We start from the raw sequence: 21900 nt of genomic DNA on the forward strand, positions 1-21900 counted from the left end.
TACTCATATCAACAAAGTGCACTTTCTTTTATGGTCATCCATGCGAAAGAACTCCAAAGTTAAGCGTGCTTGACTGGGAGTAGTCTTAGGATGGGTGACCTCCTGGGAAGGTTTCCGGGATGCGCATGAGTGAGGACAAAAATGCGCTATAAAGGACCCGTGTTGATCTGTGGGCCATGTATACAGCCTGGTGAGCTATCATAAGTAGCCGCTCCCGACCCGGTTTGGGCCGGGGTGTTACATATGTGGATGTGAACTACTCCCCTCCTACCGTTTCAAGTGATTACTCATGCTCATGGAAGTTGAAGAGGACAGTCAATGTTGCTGAGGTGACGTCCTCGATCGAGGAAGCCCACCAAGGGGCTACTGAAATTTGATGGGAATTAAACGGGGAAATGCCCCGTGTAACACTTTGTAATAGATAATTTTTGAATTTCTGTTGAATTTGTTTTATTGCGTTTTAATTAGGACAATTAGTTTTAGACAGTTTTTAGCATAAACGTAAGACTATAGACTGTGCTTTTGCGTATTTGGTATTTTGGGAAATTTTTGGATGTGTTTTTATGCAGGTTTGGGGAAGTTTCACGCAATTCAAGGAAGTAAAGATGAAATTCAAGAAGCTTACGCGAGAAAAGTCCTAATCGAGTAATTTTTGTACTCGATCGAGTGAAAATCCGGTCGATCGAGCACCTTTTCCAGTCGATCGAGCAAAGCAATAAGCTGGACTAGTCGATCGAGTAAAATTTACTCGAGCGAGCAACAGCACCATCAAAAGCCCTCGATCGAGTAGTTTAAAACCACTCGATCGAGTAGAATGAACAGGACACGGGAGTTTTCTATCTTAAACTCTTTATTTCCTATTTCTAATTCATTTTATCCCCTAATTTCCGTCTAACACACCCCTTGTGCGATCAATTTTTTCCCCAAATCCCATAATTTCTTGCCCAATCTCCAAATCTGCCACCTACAATCTGTTTCTTGCTAATTGATCTTCAAAAGCCCTCTGATTTCCCCTTTATTGGTGTTGATTTATACGTTTTTAAAAGGGTTTTAGGGTTTGCGGTTTTGAGCTCGAAAATCGCTTGTTTTTGCTTGATTTTTGAAGATTATTGCATATTGTAGGATTCTTATCATCAAGTAAGTGTTTCCTTCACCTTCTTTGCATTTTAATTTCGACTATTTGGAATTTTTATGAGGTGAAAGTCGAATTTAGGGTTTGTATATCCATTGTTGGTCGATTTTTCGATTTTAATTGAGTTTATTACCCTTAATTATCTTGCTTGATGATCATGATCCCAATTCCTCGCTGTTTATCGCATGTTAATTCGAATTTCACATGATTTTTGTGATATGGGTTCAGGACAGTCGAGTTTTTCGACTGTCACTTTGGTTTTTTGTTGCTGTAATTTGTCTAGCTAGCATCTTTGTTGCGATAATGCTGCTGATTGTTGACTGATATCGTATCCCTGTCAATGTTTAGATACTTCCACTCTGAACCCTTTCCCAAAATATGCGATTAGGGCTGTTTAAGTAGAAAATTTTGACTTTCAGACGGTTTATATGCTGCCATGATTTATTTCATTTCAATTGTTTCTTACATGCCGCTGTTGCTAACTGCTTTTCCCGTCCCCTATCGCCATTACATGCTGTAATTCGAAAGTTTGAGGAATTTCTTGGATCACTGTGCTGTAAGAGTCGAATTTTTCACCTGATAGGGCATTCACATGCTGTCACATGCTGGTTTTACGTGTTGTTTTAGCCACGGTTAGCAGCTATTTTCTTATCATGCCCTTTACCATGTTGCAGGATGGATACTAGTTCTTTACCCTCCACTAGTTCGTCCTCCAGCCCGTCCTTGAGCGAGTCAGTGGCCCCTGCTGTTGCCACTACCTCTGCCCTAGTCACCACTGCAGCCCCAGTTTTCCTTGTTTCAGCTGTAGGGACGGTCTTTGCTCCAGCTAGCTCAGCTGGAAGCCCAGTTCAGGCTGCCACTTCCACTACGGTCACCACCCCTGCTAGCACTGCTGCTAGTCTCTCTTCAGTGGTGACCACAGCAGCCACTACGTGTACACCAGCCTCTACTCGCACTGTGGCGGACTCACTGCGGTTGCGGTGCCTTCGTAGCGCCCTGTTTCCTTACACCGTCCGAGAGCGAGCTGCTGCCTTGCGTTCCAGAGACCGAGGCCGGGGTCGTAGACAGTCTCGAGCTACGCCAGCTCCTGTTGCCTCTACTCCCGCTCCTAGCACTTCCACCGTCTGCCTGCTTTGCCTCTACTTCACCTTCCACTTCGACCATCTCCTGATGCACCCGCCGCCAAGAAGCGGCGAGTTGAGACTGGAGAGGGGTCCACACTTTCAGGGAGTACCCAGCCTTCCACGGCTACTCCCGATCCGACCCATACTCCTACTACTACTACCACTCCTACTCCTGCTCTACCTCCCACTGACCAGACACAGACTGAGCCGGTTTTTCCGGCTACTTTTAGACTACCTCCTCCCTTTGTAGCGCCCGCGGTCCAGGACCAAGGGGGCACAGTTTACGGTTTGTTGATCGAGCTTGCAGAGCGCCAGGCTCGTATGGAGTGGGACTTAGCTTTGACCCTACACCCTCTGTACGAGTACCACTTGCGGCGACACAGACCGATCCCGGAGGGTTGGCCACACCCTTCCTTCTTCCAGTACCCAGCTGAGGGGTACCCGGCGTCAGAGGAGGAGGAGAAGGACGAGGACCCCGAGGTTGCAGTGGAGAGAGCTCGCGCTGAGGAGCGGAGGAGGCGAGAGGAGGAGGAGGACCCGGAGTACAAGGTGGATGGAGACGACGACGACGACGAGTAGCTACTGGTCTACTCACTTCCCCAGTTTTCTGGCTGGTTTGGGGAAGTTCGTATTTTGTATGTATCTCTTATTCTTTTATTTTGTCTCCTTTATTTTATTATTTTTATTTTGTTGGTTGTATATTCTCGTTCCCCTGTATATATCTGCTGGTGTATGCTGGAGGACAACGAGGGCGTTGTTCGTTTTGGTTTGGGGAGGGTATTGCATCCTTTTGAGTCTGCATCTGCATTTGTTTTGCATTCACGTTTATTTTTCAGCCTTGCATTGTTTTATTTCATTGAAAAATCCAAAAAAAAAAATTCAAAAATTTCAAAAATTCAAAAAAAAAAATTATTCACGTTTATTTCTGCATATAGGTTGAGTCGGAACGGTAGATTCCCATGATGACAATGCACTATAACTTGTCTTTTTGCTTGAGCCTTGCACTTTTATTGATAGTTATTAGCTTTGTCATACGCATAGTCTGCGAATTTCTGTTCAAATATAGCTGACTGTTTAGACTTGACCGATAAATTGGCAAACTACTTAAAAATTCTGAGTTTTAGAGCCATAACTGGTGACATTCATGACCAGTTCATTAGGAATTGAGAGTAGTACTCCTTGCATAGCATGTTCATCACTTTGCACATTCATGACATTCAATTTCTTGTTAAATGCACATATTCGGGTTTGTGGTTGGTGTCACATGGAGGGAGGTGTTTGCAAATTCCCCTTTCCTTATACTTTTCACCCATTTAGCTCCAAATTAGCCAAAACTTGCCCTTTTGACCCATTAGCTACATTCCAAATTAAGTCTGCCTAGTCAAGCTAGTTTAGTATGTTCTTTTGTGGTATGAGTTTTCGTCTGCAGTTTGGCCGTATCCCTTTTGTATGGAGTTGTTGGAAAGTTGAGGAGAAGGAGAAAGAAAAAAAAAAGTAAAGAAAAAAAAAAAAGAGAAAACGTGAAAAAAAAAAAAAAAAAAAAAAAAAAAAAAAAAAAAAAAAAAAAAGGTTGGAACGTGCAAGAAAGAGAGAAAGAAAAAAAAAAGAGAATGTGAAAATGGAGGAAACAGACGTGCTCCTCTTGTCTGAGTTGAGAAGATGTTCGAAGATGTACAATCGAAAAAGGTCGATTTGTTTCAGTTAGTTATTTCAGACGGTGTTTAAAAGGGAAGTTTGTGACCGTCTGACTCCTCCGTTCTATCCCATATTTTTTTGAGGAGATTGTGTTTTGAGTCTAGTGAGTTTTGTGCCGAATGAAGGGAACCTGTACTTAGTCTTTTAGTCAGTTGAGATTCGGATGGTTTCATTATGGTCCTGTTAGGAACTAGCTTGACTCTTTTACCTCCACATTTCCATAACATGTTTTGCCTTTTCTCACCTGAACCTTACTATTCCCAAATCATTTGCAAACCCTCATTTTGTGACGGACATTATTGGTTGGAATTTGTGCATTAGTACTTGAATTGTCTTTCATTTTTGTTGCATGCATGCTATGTAGGTCGCAGTTAGGTGAGTGACTGTCTTTCCTTCTCTCTTTTACATATAACATTCACCCTTTGCTTCATGAGAGAAGAGTGACCACGGGAGAGTCCAGTTTTGTTGGTCTTGCAAGGTCGATAGGTTGGCTATATTTCTGAACAGCTTATAATTCGTTTGCGTATTGACTGCTTAGCTTTAACTGTTAATTTTTGTTGCATTAAATTGGTTCAAGTAGACAAGTTAAGCTAGCTCTGAGTTATCATTTCCGTTCCATTAGTGTATAGTTTTGAGTTTACTCGAGGACGAGTAAAGGTTCGGTTTGGGGAGATTTGATACGTGCCTAATGTATAGTCTTTTTAGCCTATTTCAGCATGTATTTCTATGCATTTTCATATTGTTTTTATGGTATTTTGCCCCGAATTGGCTACTTTGGTTCGTTTTGTCCATTTTGTAGAAATGAACGCGAAAATAGTGGAATCGTACCCTTTTTCGTCCCTTTTGCATGCATTTAGAGGAGACGGGATTTTCCTGAGTGAGATACTGTGTTTGGAAGCGTCGTGGCACGCATTACGAGGCACTTAGACGCGGACTTGAGCTGAAATGAAGATGGAGTACTCGATCGAGGACTTTCACCACTCGATCGAGTGGTTTTCACATCCTCTGATGGTCGATCGAGTGGTTTCTACATCCAAGAAGTGGTCGATCGAGTACTTTGTACTCGATCCTTATGCTGCAGAAAGAGCTGTTGCTCGATCGAGTAACTTTCCAGTCGATCGAGCTGTTTTGGCTGAAGAATTGGTCGATCGAGTGGTTTTAATCCACTCGATCGAGTGGTTTTGATGGGTTTGGGCTTTAATTAGCCCGCGTGATGTTTTATTTCGCTAAACTCTTTTGCTTTGCTATTTAAGCACGCTTTACTAGGTTAATTAGGATCATCTTTCATATTATCAAACACTCTACTGTTAACATTATCACGTACCTCATTCCTCTTCACTGTTGCTTATTTTCGGGATTGCTTTTACTCGGATTTTGTGTTCTTTACGCCGGATTCGCTTGGATTGTAATTCCTTCTCTCCCTTTAATAATAATTAATCATTTGTTTGCTTTTATTACTTGTTTCGTTGCATTTACTTCTTTGCCCTAATTTACCTTATTGCAATCTATTGTTATTTCATTCTGTTTTCTGCTGGAATTTTAATTGATGTTAGTTTAATTAGCGATATGAGTAACGAAATCCCTTTTATGTTGGGATTAGGGAATCTGCGGTAGAAATATGATGACGTAGTGAATGAATTAGATGAATTAATTGTGAGACCCTGTCACCATAGCAATTTAACTGTATTTATCCGACCTAGTTGAGTGCACGCTTCTATGTCGCCCTTTAATCTGGCTAAAATTAATCCTGGATCGAAAGATTGGACTAAATAGGCCTGCTATGAACAGTAGACTACCCTAATGAGGACGAAAGTTAAGTTAGTGGTATTTTAGGATAGAAAGTGGACCGAAAGGACCTTTCAACATCCGTCTCACATTAGTTCGCCCGAGTCATTTGGTGAGTTATTGGACTACCGTAGTGAACCGAAATCCCGACATGTCCCTCTCTTCTTGATAGTTTAAACCGATTTTCTGCCCTTATTGCTTTTGTTTTTATTTCTCTTTCCTTTAATTCTCGTAGTTTAGAAATCAATTCAACAAAACCCCCAATTGTTACTTTAGGACTAGAATTAGGCAACTGTTAATTACATTACCTCCCTGTGGATTCGATACTCGATTGCCTCTGCTACATTTTAGTTGAGACCGTTAGGTTTTATCTTTGATAGGGTTACGATAGCCGTGTCATTGATGGTGCTTCGAAAGGCAACCCGGGAATGTCTGGGGCAGGAGGAGTGTTTAGGGACTCGGCCGGAAATATGCTGTTTGCTTTTACTGAACGTTTAGGAATGGCGACTGTAACAAGGGCAGAATTAATGGCCTTGAAGCGAGGCTTAATGCTAGCCAAGGAGAAGATGTTCCCTAGAATGATTATTCAAAAAGATTTCAAGGTAGTTGTCGTGCTTTTTGATGCGAAAGAGGAGTTACCATATGCTCATGCACACTTGGTTCAGATTTGCAAATGCTTCCTAAATGATCATCCTTGGAGGAGTGAAATTCATCATATTTATACGGAAGCAAATGGGTGTGCAGATTGGCTAGCTAATGTTGGTATTACTCAATCTCAGCAGGTTGTGGTATGGGAGCCAGACGACATACCCGAGCACTTATTTAGACTGATGCAGCAAGACATCGGTGGAGTGTCGTGACCTAGAATGGTCCCTTTTTATGCTTTCTAGTTTTGTTTTTTGTGTCTGCTTTTATTTGGGTAAACCCGCTTCTTGTAACAAAAAAAAAAAACAGTAAGTGTCGTATAATGTTTTATCGGTTTTTCTATCCTATGCCCACTAGGCATAGGATAAGAAACCTAAAAAGGAAAGAATTAATGATGTTTTTCTTGTAAAGTGATAAGATATTGCAATTTTCCATAAAAACATCATTAATTCTTTCTCTTTTTGGTTTCTTATCATATGCCTAGTGGGCATAGGATAGAAAAACCCTTGTTTTATTAATGAATTGGTTTTACTTTCCAAAAAAAAAAATAATACATTCCATTCTATTCCAAACCACCCAACCAAACACCCCTAACAACACTAGGTTTAATTTGAAAGCCTCATTTGCACTATCCTTTTCTCCTCCCATAATTGCAATGTTGCCCAATTATTTATCCACTCTTCAAAAGAGTAAATTACATTCTTCTTCCATGCTTTGGACTAAAGGCCAAATAGGTACGTTCACTACGTTGTTCTCAAATGTTGGAGTCATTTCTCAATTCAAAATAACATCGGCAATCGCAACGAAAAATGTTTCCCTTAGATTAGGTAGCACCAAAATGGACACGGACACGTGACACGGCATCCCATGAAATTTAGGACACGGGACACGTCATTTAAATTTAATAAAATATATATTTTATAGTTATATATGTGTGATTTTATTTTTGAAAAAGTATTGAATATTAAATTTAAATAAGTGAAGGTAAAACTTACGTTAATTACAACTCATTCTCATTTCCAAAACCAAAAACCAACTTATAATCAATCTACTTCGACATCTCATTACTAGTTTAAAGAACATCATTTGTCTCCATTTCAACTTATTTCCCCACCAAACTCAACCATATAACAATTCTCGTCATTTACCTTAAATTCAACTTGATTCCGTTTGGAGGTGTGTCCAAATACCATGGACACGGCTCAAAATACCATGGACACGTGTCGGACACGTGCCCAAATAAAAGATGAAAGTTAGACACGGCTTTACAAGTGTCTGGCACGTTTTGACGTGTGTCCGACGAGTGTCGTGTCCGACACGAGTGTCCGATACGGAACGCCGATTAGGAAGAGTGTCCGTGCTACCAAGCCCATAGACGCTTCTAAGACGATTTTATGCAAGAAAGTGTGTATTGTTATTATAAGGGTATTTAGTCATGTGTTCACAATAGAAATAATGTAGTAGTATGAGAGTGCAACTTCGTCTATACAAAACGTCTTGACACTATCTGTTACAAGCTGAAAACGGGTAGTGTCCCGTTCATAATAAGGCAAGTGAGAGGGCAAGTGGGGGGGAAGTGGAGCATCCAATGAATAGTGTCACTTGCATATTGTGAGAGGAGCACTCCGTCTTCAGCTTGTGACGGATAGTGCCCGTCTTCATTGAGAATTTGTGTTGTTTATAATATTCAAAATTTGCTAGAATGAACAAACTTACTAGTTACTATTCATTTCAAATTTTTTTGGGAGTAAAAGTACAATTCATGGACTATACAACCAGATGTATATGTTGTACGGTGTAGAACCTGAGCTTTGTGTCAAAGTATCCGAGCTTTATATTAAAGAATATGAGCTTTATTAGAAAGTATTGAGTTCATTCATTTACACATTAAAAACATGAAATTTAAATTAGCTCAGGAAAAATTACAAGTAAGCTCGAATTCTTATACTTGGATGTACCATGCTTATGGTACAACTGGATGTATAATCCTATTTGTGGTAAAAGTAGCCACAATTGGGAAATGTTGCTGACTTTATTAAATGAAGAAATTATTTTTAACACTCTTTCTCTTTACACAAATTCTTGTTTGTGACGGCACATATCCGTCACTCTTGAGTGACGGATACCATTTTACCTCACAAAGTACCCACTTTTTCTCTCTCTACAACACTATTCATGTGGCCCCCTTTCTCCACTAACCCATTTTGTTACCATTTTATCTCACAAAATATCCGCCACAAATGGTAACCCGTCACAAAGGAGAGCAATTGTTCTCTTTATATAGTGGCCCGAATACAACTATACTGACCCGCTTTTTTGGTATGCTACAACTGGATTACCAGACGAGTGCGGTATTATAAACGGGATTACAAACGTACGCCATGCCTTTATTTGTACACAATTCTTCGTCTGAGGTAAAGCGGAAATCCAAAATGAATCTCAAGCGTCTCAGGGACTTGACTCTGAGGTAACACAGAATCTCATTGAAGACGGCACGTATCCGTCATTTTGGAGTGACGGATAGTCGGATACCATTTCCTCTTACAAATGAGCCAAATAGAGGAGAGATGGAAGCACATGGGGGTGCCCCCACCTTGTCCCCCCTATCCGTTTTGTGAGTGGCATTACCCGTCACTTGCTCCAACCCGTCTTCAGCAAGACTAACTGGGTAACTAAAGTGGCTTAAGGAAGGATACCCTTTCTTTCTTATCGGTGGTTTTGGCTTTTGTAACAGGATGAGAGTAATGGTGGATGCAAGCTGGGAGGTCTTTGGTATTGCCGCTTTTGGGTGGGCAGTTTTTGGAGACTTAGGGGATCCGTGTTTCGAGGGTAGTATGAAGGGACGAGTTGAATCACCGCTTCAAGCATAGGCAATTGGGGTACTGAAGGTGCTCGAATGGGCTAAGCATCGGGGTATTCTACATTTGGAAATTTTATCGTACTGTCTCAGTTTGTTGCAGCAGTGGGCAGGAAAGGAAAGCAAATATCATCACATAAAAGGCATCATTGACGAGATAACATCTATTTCAGCAAGTTTCCACTGTTTATGTTGTAGTTTTATTCGTAGGAACCTTAACAGAAGAGCTCATGTCCTGGCAAAAAGGGCTATGAGTGATCATTAAGAACCTTCTTTTCCGGTTGCCAAAAAAAAAAAAAAAAAAAATCTTCGTCTCACCTACTACACTAGAACTCGATTGATCTACTTCTCTATACACTTTTTCCCTCGCCCTTCCGTTAACACTATAACATCAGTTTAATGCATACTCCATTACATTTTATAAAATATCGTTATTTAAGAACAAACATCATATTACAATTCAAAATGAGCATCGTAATACACCCGCAGTTGGACCAGGCATGTATATAACTTTTATAGATAGCGAACAAGCATCAATTACAGGTTGTGGTGGACTGGAGGGGCATTATGAATATCAAACATCCGAACCCACCCACCGCCAATGACACCCCCAAACGGAATTTCTGCTAATTGCAGGCGAATAGAAACACCATCATTCAATGGCCTCAGTGATGCCAAAGGCAAATTCCAAGTTCCATGGTAGTGAAACTTCTGTTATCCGTCCATTCTATATAACGAAATCAGCTTCTACCTTCCAATATATTACAATTTTAGGGAATCGTGTAACAAACTTCTTACAATTGTTACAAATACGACGAAGTGTAAACCCCCTATTATATTTCCATGAATAAGAATATGAGATGGTATCATACTAATTACTAACTACATCTAATAAGCTGTAACAATAGCAGAAAAAGAACCTCACGGCTACTTTGGTTCTACAAGGGTGAAGTTATATACCCTAAGAAATAAACAATGAAGAATAAAGACATTTGCAAGTACGATGTATACATCTAACTCGAGTTTACCTAATGTACATCACTAAAAAAGGAACCTGATTATACGACCTTAATTGATGTCCTGCAAGTCTGTAGCATTCTCCCTCCTTAAACCCCGAGATAGTCGGCCATTGCTAGGCAGTGAGCTCTCCAAAAACATGTAGAGGCATAATAAGCACAAACCTGTATTAAAACAACTGTACAAGTTATTTACAAGTGACATAACTGTAGGCAGTGGCGGAACTACATCTCTGAACTAATGACCCCGGTCAATCTAGTTACTAAGACTTCAGTTAGTTACAAGTGACATAACTGTAGGCAGTGGCGGAACTACATCTCGGAACTACATCTCTGAACTAACTACATCTCTGAACTACAGACTGATTACGAATTCTAAGAGTCCAGCAGGATGTACCAGCATAAGCAATTGTAACTCCAGAGATCATCCTTCCTAGAACTGACAGGGAGTACAAACTGATTACTACCTGAAAAAACACGACATTAGAATAAATCAAATCGCAAACAGCCAATGCAAAGAAAAATGAGTTCCACACATGACACAACTACTCAAAAGCTGGTAACAAAGAATTCACATTAAAGACAGGTGTTTTACCTGAACAAAGAGCTTCTTGTCATGGCCAGTAGCAGCAACTCGAAGAACAGACTCGGCAGCTCCAACCGTGTTTGCCAAGCACGCAAAAAAATTGTTTGCTGCATCATGTGAAATCTGCCACTCTAATGGATCCACTGGCACCCTGCATTCACATATTAAACAAAAATTAATCAGAATTCCACCACTTAAAAATCAGGATACCCATCATTCACGTACAGCAGATTAATCGAAATTTCCAAAGTTTCCACAGATACACAACCTTTATAAAACAACTTTCCACTAGTAAACAACAAATTCAACAATCACCATAGTTCCTAGCCCAATTCCCCAAGATTGTATCTTTAACTCATATACAACATGTCATCCATACAAAATTACAATCCAAACATCCTACTTTCAGATTATTATCTTCCTAATGATTTTACTGGACACCCGTCTCCAATCTTCATTGAACAATAGCCGTTACCTCAAAGGCCATATTCAGCCTTACCATGCGCTAAAAGCACCTAGACTGTTTTCGAATGACTAGTCACAAAAATAACTAGATAATTGCATTGTCCAACTTCCACTACACAATATAAGAAGCGCAAAATCGGCAACAATCCAGTGAATCACTAACCTCTATTTGATTACAATCTTGATAAAACAAACAAGACTCTAGCTAAATTATAAATCAGTGAAAACAAGTACAGTCACAAAGTATAACTGAAGAAGCAAATTACATCACTCGAACTACATCATCCAAAAAATTCAAACTTTTCGTATAATTGTAACGTGCTTCATAAACTTAGCTCAAGTTCATACACTACACTAGCAAAATCCAATAATTCATAGACAGGATTACAGGAATAAACCTAATTCATGAGAAAATCAATGTAAATCACAACAAAATACTCAAAAACAAACTAAAAAACCCTACAAAGTACGATAACTCGAGCAAATTGCATCCGTAGAACAACATCATCCAAAAATTCAAACTTACCGTATTATAATCGTAATGTACCACGCAAATCTAGTTCAAATTCATACACTACACTGTCTACACTAGATAATCCGATAATTCTTACACAAGAATATACTCGAAAATTACTCAAAAATAAACGAAAAACCTACAATGTCCGATCATTTTACAACAATAACAAACCTAATTCATGAGAAAATCAACGTAAATCACAATAATTTACTCAAAAACAGGTGAAAAACTTCCACAATCCATCCTTCTAAGACAATAACAAACCTAATTTACAAGAAAATCAACGTAACTAACAACAAATTACTCAAAAACAAACGAAAAACCTAAAAATTTAAATCATTCTAAGACAAAAATCAGCGTAAATCACAATAAATGAATCAAAAAGAACAAAAATAGAAGAAATCAAAAGAAAATTTGACTAACGAGATGTTAAGGTGGCGAAAGAGAAGGCCGAGAATGGCGAGCGAAGAGAGAATAACGAGGAATACGTCGGAGAGAAGAGACAGAAAAGAGGAATTGCGAAAAGAGCAATGGTAGTAAATTAGGGTTCCACTGACGAACATCACCATAGCCTTTCCCCCTTTTCCTTGCTGTTCTTGTTGTTGTTGAATATCTTCATCTTCTTCTTCCATGATTTTTTCCTTTTTTTCTTGTTTTCTGGGTTTGTTGATCGTTTACAGTTTTTCTGGGTTGGCAGTTACAAGTTGTTGTCATTCGTTCCTTCCTTTTTGGCGGCCGTTTCTAGAACCCGACTCGATAAGATTGACCCGGGCGAAATAAAAACCCATTTGTCAAAATCTAGGTGACTACGTAAGTACATAGGGTCAACTTGACTCGAGTTTTGTTAGATTTGTGACCCAAAACCACCGACTTGAAAATAACATTCCCTAAGTTATCCATATCCTAAATAACCCAACTCAAAATGACATGTCCCAACTTTCAGCAACCTAAATACAACATGGATTAGACCAAATTGTCCTTGAGTAACCATGATTTTATCACTTAACTTCTTTTAAGAAGTCATAAGTTTCAATTAATTTCGAGGGTAAGTTAACAAACGGGTTAGGATTTGGTGGAGTTATATTTTACTCCGTAATAGAGTTGGCTGAATTGACTGTGTCGAATAAATTAAATCAATTAACCCTACATCCCCAAAATTTGAAAATCTGCAGAATTGACTGTGTCGAATAATTTTTCGGTTTAGACAATTATCAACCTTATTAGATCCAACACGTTAGCAAACGCTCTTTCTAAATTCGAAAATCTGCGAAATAATCTCCTTTTAATAATTTTTTTTTTACTTTTTTTTTTTCAAGGAGTCAACATATACAGAACAAAGTTAAGCACAATAACTTAAATTATTCTTACAGAAAAAATGAAAAAACAGACAAGGTCTGAGTTGTTAGTACATTTATTTCAAACTTATGTTTCTGTAAATACAAACCCGTGAATGCAGACAATTGACTACTTGAGAGTCAGTAAGAGTTGCAGGTGAACAATGAAAACATGATAAGAAACTGTACAGTATATGTACACAGTAAACAAACAACATTAGACTGTCGAATTTCGACCGTATTCTGTTGAAATTCAGTCAGAGTAAGCTTGTCATGGTAGACGGAATAGCAGGCAACTCTTTTGATGGTACCCGGTGACACCCTTTACAGCGACTATGCTACGCTTGGTCCTGTGCCGACTCCTCAGCTTCTGCATGTCAAACAATAGAAATCTAGGCTTAACAGGTATTCTTCCAGGACAGTAAATAGAGGTTTGTTCAAATGTGAGGCACAAAACATATTGTAGGCCTAATAGGTATTTGGAGAGGAATAAAAGGCATAAGAAATTCACCGGTTAGTGATTCGTAGCGAGCAACAATCTGTTTTGCATAAGAGAACCGTTTCAACTCGGGAAGATGAGATTTTATACAGTTGAGAAATGCTTCCTTTTGTTTTTCACTGCCTATGTCGAAAAGTTTCTGGACTACGTAATTTGCAAACTGATCCTTCATCAACATCTGAAATAACAAGAGCAAAGTAAGGAGACACAAGTGTCAACTACGCCTTGAATTCTTACGCTTGCATGAAACAATCGCATGACTAGTGTGAACTGCGAAGAAAGGTTGCTTCTGGATGACCCATATCTTTGCAGTTCACACTAGACCTAGTTGAAAGAGTCGTAGATCCTTCTAACAACTTACCAACAAAGAATCATGGTTGTCAGGCCCCGAAATGAATTCCTCAATTATAAGATCACGCTCTGAAGCATCACCATGTTTCAAGCATTTCTCGACAACATTGGATGCAAACTTGAGCTGACTCATTTGTATGAATTTACCAGCCAACTTCTTGATAATTTCGCTTCTTTCACGGGGCTTCCCCATCTCGATAATGTGCTGAAAAGAGCTAACTCTTAAGAACGTAAGAAAACAGACGAACGAACACTACCATATGAATTGTTTCCATCTGATCCATAATGAAATTGTGTCGGAAGTTGTAAAAAGCATGATAGCAGTGGAAAGAAAATTGACCTGAGTAACATAATTGCCATAAGGATCTTGAGCAAGCATACATGTGGATTCCAGGATTTCGCCAACTATGGACTGATTTATTTGCTCATCTGAACAATGCTCGAGAACTCTCTATATACACAGATAATCAAATTAACCGCAGACAAAGTTGAAAGGACAGTAAATCAAGCAAACAACCGTACAGCCAAAAGTCGGAAGTTACCTGAATGACACGACAACCATAAGGATGAGAAGAAAGTGCTGAAACTTGACCGAAAAAGGAAGAAATAATAAATCCAATTTTATTTGCAGGAATAGATTCGATACACTTCTGTATGACATGATTTCCATTCTGGTCATGTACACATCTCATAACATGACCGTCTAGCTCTTGCACAAGTGTGACCTTCTGTTCAAGCTCAATAACCTCCAGGGCCTACACAAGAAAAACAGATGATCAGTAAGCATTTTTCACGGGAATCTCAAACAACGGTAACATGATCACAGTGTCTCAAAGGGTCCCTTCAATGCCTCTGAATCTCTGATAACTCTAAAGCCGTGTCCATACGTTGTCCAGAGACTGATTAAAGTAGAAGCTTTGGAACTGATAAACACTATCCAAATACGAGCTAATACCTTCTGGATGACACGACAGCCATACATTTGGAGGCTTAAGCTCAAAACCTGTCCAGTAAGAAGCTCACCGAGCTGTCTCCTATGTTCAAGAGTTCCATGATCAAAGAACTGTTATGACAGAGCAAACATGACATAGAAGTTAATAGTAATCATCTACAGTTAGAAATTAAAGACACGATTTGAAAGCAAACGTCAAGTGTGAACCTTCTGAATAACATAATTTCCGAATACATCTGTCATTAACTTTAAAGCATATGGAAAAACCTCCTTGAAAACTGAATCCTTTTCATCGCTGCTGCAATGTTCCAACTTTTGTTGAATAAATCGACTACCATGTTGATCCGTGCTGCAGGTGTACATTAACTACCGTGAATCAACTGTTATTTCAAGTGACTTACTGCAAAAATAAAGGATGATTTAAAACTACCTGAACTCGACAATCTGCCCAGAAATGTCTGATAATTCAAGCTTCTTGGAACTGCTAGATTTAAGCAGCTCAAGAAAGGAATTCCTTTTGGAATCATCAGAATTTTCGGATACCCTCTGCCCTTTCCAACAAGATAATGCAGATGGAATTCGAGAAGAGTGTTCGGACGCTATGTGATCATTCCCGAGCCCTGGATGATTAATCCCAGATATTGGAGATCCAAGTACTGCAGGTGAAGGCGCTGCAAATTGTGGCACTACTACACTTGGGGGATAACCATAGTAACTGCTTGGAGGATATCCATAGTAATTGACCCCACTGTGAGACCCGTGTATCGAATTTCCAGTAGCAGGATGACTAAGTTCTTTATAACCTGTCAAAGATGGCACATTGGCATCTTTCTGCTGAACAGACGGCTGTGCTTCCTGAATGCCAGGCTGCATGTTTCGTCCTTGAACCGGACCCATAAAAGGTCGTAGAACAAATGCATTTTGCATGTGGGGTTTCATCGTATACATCATTTGACTTCTGTATGGATTAATCTCCCCTGGCATAGGCTCCATAGGTACCTTCATGAAGTTCATTTGTAAATGTTGTGCATCATTATGTATATAGCCACCAACGGAAAATTGCGGGCTAGGAAAGCCTGCTGGTAGTAGACCTGGATGAACAAGGTTTGCGGAATTCATATGGGCCGCTGTAGTTGCATATAGTGGTGGTACAACTCCTGGGCTGTGCATCACAGGATGCATTCCCGGCAACTTTTGGTAGACAGTACTGGCGTACTTCTCCATCCCATGATTTAGACCGTATAATCCTTGAGGAATCACCTGGTGTTGAGATCCAATTGCTTGAAATCTTCCATTTTGATCATGTAAGTGCAAATTATCAATGGAAACATCTAATGATTTCATCCTCGACTCCATTACAGAAATATCCTGTCGAATGTTACTTTGGGTTGACACTTCATTTTTCAAATCAGCATTTTTAGGGCTAGGAGAAACAGCAGCAGGAATACCAGTACAGGTCACAGAAGTAGACACCGTCTCAGTGACATGACGATTCTCCCTTTCAGCAGGTTTCGTAAATCCAGGAGGACCCGCCTGAGGTAGGGCTCCCTAAAAGCACCAAGGAAAAAGAGGGAAACCAAGCGAAACTGTTATACAGGACGGACACTCTACAATAAAACAGAAGATGCAAATTCACTTAACAATATATGACGATATCTATATCAGATTAGGGCTAGCCTCATAATATAGGACCGACTGACCGTTCCATAGGAGAGTATATAAACACACCTTAAGTAGATCAATAGCGGCAGATTTATCATGACCAGCTGCAGAACTTTGGTTGTGATCACTGGAAGTCTGATTGGATGACGTGTCTTCTTCAGGCTCTTCCTTGTGAGTAGCCAGCAAACCATCAGCTACTGATATCTTCTTAACACCAGCGTCTCTGATAAGTCGCAGTAAATGACGATTCTCTTGTGATATTATAGGAGGAGGAAGTCTGGGGTTTAAATTAACATGGGAATAATAGTATGCAATGTAAGACGGATCTGAGCGCATGAGTTCCTCAGAATCACAGTCCGGGAATTCAGTCCTGGAATTTGATATGCTCGGGTTCTTTTGATCCATAAAAGTCCGTAAGGCAGCAATGGAACCATCCACAGTTGGTGGAGCGCTACCACTTCTGGCAGGCCCCATCCGATTTTGTTCTTCAATGACAACACTCTCATTCAGAAATTTGGTAAATCCCTCCTGATTAGAAGCATTACTGAAAGGTGATGAAAATAGAGCCGGGTCCACAGAGGTTAGCCATTTCTTGGGATCGCGAGTCTCTAACATTCTGATTGGACTCTCGGTCGTCATTATTAATCCTTCTGTACACTTTATGCAGCAGCAGCTTATTCAGTCATCTGAAATTTTGTGAGGAAACACACACTGATTTTCTCAAAAGAATTCATAGAGACGTACAACTATCAATTTTACCTTGAGTCAAAATGTCCATAAGATATAATTTTACCAACAAGTAACAACTAGCAAACATGTTACAGCAGTCAAGAGTCAAGACCACGGGCCTCTCAACGAGTGATAAAAACACCGAAAATGTCTTAGCCTAGTGGTTAAGATGTCTCAGGTTCAATCGCCTCTCCCCTATGTTGCACGGCCCTTGTGACTCATTTTACCCGAAAAAAAAAAAAGACGGAACTCTTTACATCTACACAAAAAAAAATGGTAAATTTGATTACCACAACAGAAAGTAACAGTAAGAATAAACTTACAGGGTTCGGTAATGAAGGCAGGGGCTCAAATACAGATATGCATATGGACATCATTCTCAATTCTTTTTTAAGCACAAAGACCGACTAGCAAACGTAAACTTTACCAGCTTAGCTAGCTAACATCCCGACCCCTCCATATCGGTTTATACTACAAGCAGACATCATAATCCATGCAATTTGACCCAACAACCATTAAAGTTGGTACACGGACAAAATCAATAACATCATAACACAAGCAAAAGACCAACATCTTTACATAATAATACAATGATTATCCATCAACCGTTTGTATACAAAATACTAACATTTTACATTTTACGATATACTCCCTTCGTCCTAATCATTTTTTACCTTTGATTAAATTATCCCGCACAATGAATACAAAGATAAACAAATGGTTCAGACGAAAGAGAATACCAATCATACAACAAATTCATTCATTACCACAAAATTTAACTTTTTTTACATTTTTGTCAACGCTCTCCTTATAAACTCAATCCAAAACAAAAGTTGACAAAATAACAAAAAAACAAAAAAAACTCACCTACTCACCAAAAAGGGTAAAAATACTTGCCACAAAAGTCAGTAAAAACCAAAGTTTGTAGGAAAATATGAAAAGGGCACCTGACTTTTGATCAAATTATTACAAAAATTACCTCAATCTTCATAATCAATGAACAAAAAGATAAGATAATAAATGAAGAAATAATTTCTTGATCAAAATTACCAAGTACCCTTTGATGAACAACTTTGATCACAATATATATAGTTTGAAGATTTCTATCTTGTTTTGGTACTAAAAAATTCAAAAAAAATGTAGAGTAGATTAAATAATTAAATAATAAACAGTAAGTTGTAGTATTATATTTGTAGAAGCCAAATAAAGTCTTACACGTCACGAAATGTATGCAATGCCATTAAAATTTATATTCATGATTCATTGATTCCTTCTTCTCTCTTGTGAGCTTAAAAGTCAATATACTCGAATCTATTATTTGTCGCTTCAAAAAAAAAAAAAAAAAACAATTACGTACAAAGTCTAATTTAGGTGTCTTGTTTAGTTTAATTTATTGCTGTAAATTGTTTGTTTGTTTAGAAGTGTTTTGAACAATCCCATGCAAAAGTAAGATAATTTAAGTTAATAAGCTTATCCTTAAGTCTTAAATGTTTGCCTGTTTTCTTCATTATTACTCAATAGGGGTGATCTTGTGAAGAATTGTTGGATTATGCTCCAAAATTAGTTGAAGTGGTTTCCTATTTTTTAGTTAATAGTCAATTATGGTTCCTAATAATTAGTTTAGTTTAGTTATGTGAAGGAGTGTATGTCGTGGGCATGATCCCATCATTCCTAGTTTTTAAGAATTAGTTAAGAGTGTAAGCCTATTTAAGGGCTGTAGGTGTAATCGGTTTAATTGAGTTAGTTTATGAGAATTTTCTCCATATGTTTCACTCTCCTCTCTTATTTTTAGTCTATCAAGAATGTGTCAAAACTCAAGAGAGGTTAGGTTATTATGCGTTGTTTGTTGGTTATTACATATGTCGGAGGCTGGCTTAGAGCATACCTGATCAAAAAATTAGTACAGGTTGCGTCTCATGTAAACGATGTTTTCCTTATACTCTTGTTAGGATATAAGATAATAACTAACAAGTACTCCGAATTATATATCTACTTGTCTACATTTGCGAAGGCGATAAAATTATAAATCATCAGTTCATAATCTACGTAAATAATCAATAGAAAAAATGCATACATGAACAAAGATAAAAAAAAAAAAAAAAAAAAAAAAAAAAAAAAAAGGACTATAAATAAACTGAACACTCAATATAGATGCATGTATATAAAGGATGACGGGAAAAATACTTTTATTAGTTACAATAACCTTCTTACTTTACTAACGTGGATCAACCAACAATGGCACCAAATTGAGCTCTATGGATGATGACAAGACGTTAGTAGATGATTAGGAGTCTGAGTATTGTGTCAAGACTTATGCTGCGAGTCTTATCTCAAAACTCACCAATATATAATCTTACCTTAGTAACGCGCCCTCTGATTCTCTCATGATCCTCAACCCCCGAACAAAATAATAAATTTAAATAATGTAAACTCGGGAATACAACATATTATTTCGGCCCTATTTCGCATATTGGGCCAATGGAGAGGAGTTGGGCTAAAATACTAAGGAGCGCGTTAATTAGGTAAGAAAAGGAGGTGGTCTATGGGTCACGGATAGCTGGTCAAGAGGAGCTGAACAGAAGGCCCATCAGAAGGAGAACGGCTACCTTGAAGAGCAAGTAAGCTAAACCCTATTAGGGTTTGGTCTTATATAAGGCAGAGGAAGGCAAGGAAAAAGGATTCGTTCACAATACACCTCAACTACCAAGTACTAGCAATAAGAACCGTTTTTCCTACATTGTAATAGTGACCTAATAAATTATTATTGCTGGTGAACATCTTGGAAGGATTTCGTCTTCTTGTCGCGGTTGTTTCCCACATCGAATTTTCAGCGGCACCAAATATCTCGTGTCAAATTTCTATTTACGTTCATTACTTCTTGCATTACTAACATCCATACGCATACAAATCGCACGATTACATAATAGACCTCTTTAACCTTAAATTAACATATTCGGTAAAATCTACCAAAACAGTTTGGCGCACACCGTGGGGCATAGTGGTCGTCATCGTTAATCGTTTCATAAAGCAAAAGAACACCATGTTATAAAATAAGCAAGTCATCTAAGGAACTTCACCAAGATCCGAGGGAAGCCAGCCACCACGGATGCCATCAAATTCACCACCAACAACAGAAGTGCAGACTTCAGTGCCAGGACCTCCGCCAAAAGCCAATCTTCCACCAAAGACCAGTCATCATAAGGTATCTAGAGAGATGGAAGTTCAACCCAGAACCGAGAAGGAAACCGGACCTGTCTAAGGGGAGCAAGATGTTCGCTCGACAAGCCACGCCAGGCATCAGGTTCCCCCACCACCCAATCCAACCCAAATTATAAACGGGGTGGACAATTTGCAAAAGACAATTGATAGCGTAAGGAAGAGAACAGCAAGGCGAAGGCTCATGCAGCAGAGGAGAACCGAGCACTCTGGGCACAGATAGATGCAATGCAGCAACAAAGGACTACTCCAACCCTGGTAGCAAACAAGAGTCAGATCCCAACAACAAGCCGTCCAAACCAAGCTCCAGGCAGCAGGGAGCAATCACGCTCATTCCCTTCAGAGCTGGTTACCAGACTGGATCTGACAAGAACACCACTATAAGGAGGCATAGTTCCACGGGAACTAGGATATCTGACGTCTAATAGTTGGCAAGCAAGGAGCAGTGTAGAGCCAAGACTAGGTAACACCCCTACTAGTAATTTTGTCAGTACTGATCAGACGTCTGGTATAGGATTTGTCAATTGTCAGGTGGAAACCCCCCTGGTCACCAATCATCAGAGTCCTATGACAACTTGGTCAGGGGGCAATGTCTAGAATTATCAGCAACCCACCTATAACGCCTATGCTGACTACGATAGCATTAGGGATCAGCAGTACTTGGGAACTCAGAGACATGCTTAGCAGGATCCCAGGGATGTCTGCTCCCCTGGTGAAAGCAACCTTTGATAGCTACGCAGATTCGCCATTTGTAGACACAATATCACTGGTAACTCTGCCAAAGAGATTTACTGCCCCCACAATGACACTCTATATGATGACACAATGGATCCCTTCGACCACGTCAGCTAGTATAAACAGAATATGATGGTAATAACAGCAACCGTGCCCCTGAAGGAGGCCTGCATGTTTAAAGGATTTGGGTCAACACTATCTGGAGCAGCCCTGCAATAGTTTGTTGATTTGCCAAACAGATCCATAACAACCTTCACTGACCTGGTAAACACATTCACTCACCAGTTTGCCAGCAGCACGAAGATTGAAAAGCATACCAGCGACCTTTACAGAATAGTTCGAGGGTTTGATGAAAAGATCAGAGATTTCGTCACCAGGTTTAACAAGGAAAAAGTAGGAATATGGGGATGTGATGTGCCAACTGCGGTGGAAACATTCCGGTAGGGGCGACAGCAGAACTCAAATCTGTATAAGGAGCTAACCAGGCAACCCTGCCGCACTTTTGAAGACGTCCTGGAACAGGAGTTGAAGGCCAGGGCAACCAGGATCAGGCCAGCCAGGTTCATGGTAGCCATGAACCAGTCACCCCATCCAGCTCAT

At 39.4% G+C, this 21900-nt stretch overlaps 2 protein-coding genes across 8 annotated transcripts; both read right to left on the reverse strand.

Annotated features, from left to right (window-relative positions):
* Positions 1–9893: 9893 nt before the first annotated feature.
* LOC141613131 (reticulon-like protein B23) lies at positions 9894–12577 on the reverse strand. The gene is made up of 4 exons (XM_074431869.1): positions 12246–12577; positions 10850–10991; positions 10652–10721; positions 9894–10419 (listed from the first exon to the last, which is right to left on the reverse strand). The coding sequence occupies exons 1-4, from the start codon at positions 12452–12454 to the stop codon at positions 10307–10309; spliced, it is 534 nt and encodes a 177-aa protein (XP_074287970.1). The 5' UTR covers positions 12455–12577; the 3' UTR covers positions 9894–10306.
* A 621-nt stretch (positions 12578–13198) lies between these two features.
* LOC141613139 (pumilio homolog 5-like) lies at positions 13199–18564 on the reverse strand. Of its 7 annotated transcripts, none has more exons than XM_074431902.1 (11): positions 18400–18512; positions 18247–18296; positions 16687–17306; positions 15389–16506; positions 15166–15307; positions 14962–15069; positions 14549–14761; positions 14347–14457; positions 14017–14211; positions 13668–13833; positions 13199–13526 (listed from the first exon to the last, which is right to left on the reverse strand). In XM_074431902.1, the coding sequence occupies exons 3-11, from the start codon at positions 17257–17259 to the stop codon at positions 13495–13497; spliced, it is 2658 nt and encodes an 885-aa protein (XP_074288003.1). In that variant the 5' UTR covers positions 17260–17306; positions 18247–18296; positions 18400–18512; the 3' UTR covers positions 13199–13494. The 7 variants fall into 7 exon arrangements, with proteins under 7 accessions (XP_074288003.1, XP_074288007.1, XP_074287977.1 ...); XM_074431906.1 differs by having other exon boundaries at positions 18217–18296; positions 18400–18511; XM_074431876.1 differs by having other exon boundaries at positions 18247–18564.
* Positions 18565–21900: the final 3336 nt, after the last annotated feature.

Source organism: Silene latifolia, chromosome 1 (genome assembly GCF_048544455.1).
Source record: "Silene latifolia isolate original U9 population chromosome 1, ASM4854445v1, whole genome shotgun sequence".
NCBI lineage: Eukaryota > Viridiplantae > Streptophyta > Magnoliopsida > Caryophyllales > Caryophyllaceae > Silene > Silene latifolia.

Bases quoted from the DNA above. Each gene is read 5' to 3' on its own strand.
- LOC141613131 (XM_074431869.1), bottom strand. From the start codon at position 12,454: ATGGAAGAAGAAGATGAAGATATTCAACAACAACAAGAACAGCAAGGA. The intron at 10,992-12,245 runs GTTAGTCAAATT...ATGTGAATGCAG, and splicing joins TTTCGCCACCTTAACATCTC to GGTGCCAGTGGATCCATTAG. The intron at 10,420-10,651 runs GTACATCCTGCT...GTTTTAATACAG, and splicing joins AGTTACAATTGCTTATGCTG to GTTTGTGCTTATTATGCCTC.
- LOC141613139 (XM_074431876.1), bottom strand. From the start codon at position 17,259: ATGACGACCGAGAGTCCAATCAGAATGTTAGAGACTCGCGATCCCAAG. The intron at 15,070-15,165 runs GTTCACACTTGA...CTGTCATAACAG, and splicing joins GAAATTATGTTATTCAGAAG to TTCTTTGATCATGGAACTCT. The intron at 14,762-14,961 runs GTATTAGCTCGT...TTTCTTGTGTAG, and splicing joins GCTGTCGTGTCATCCAGAAG to GCCCTGGAGGTTATTGAGCT.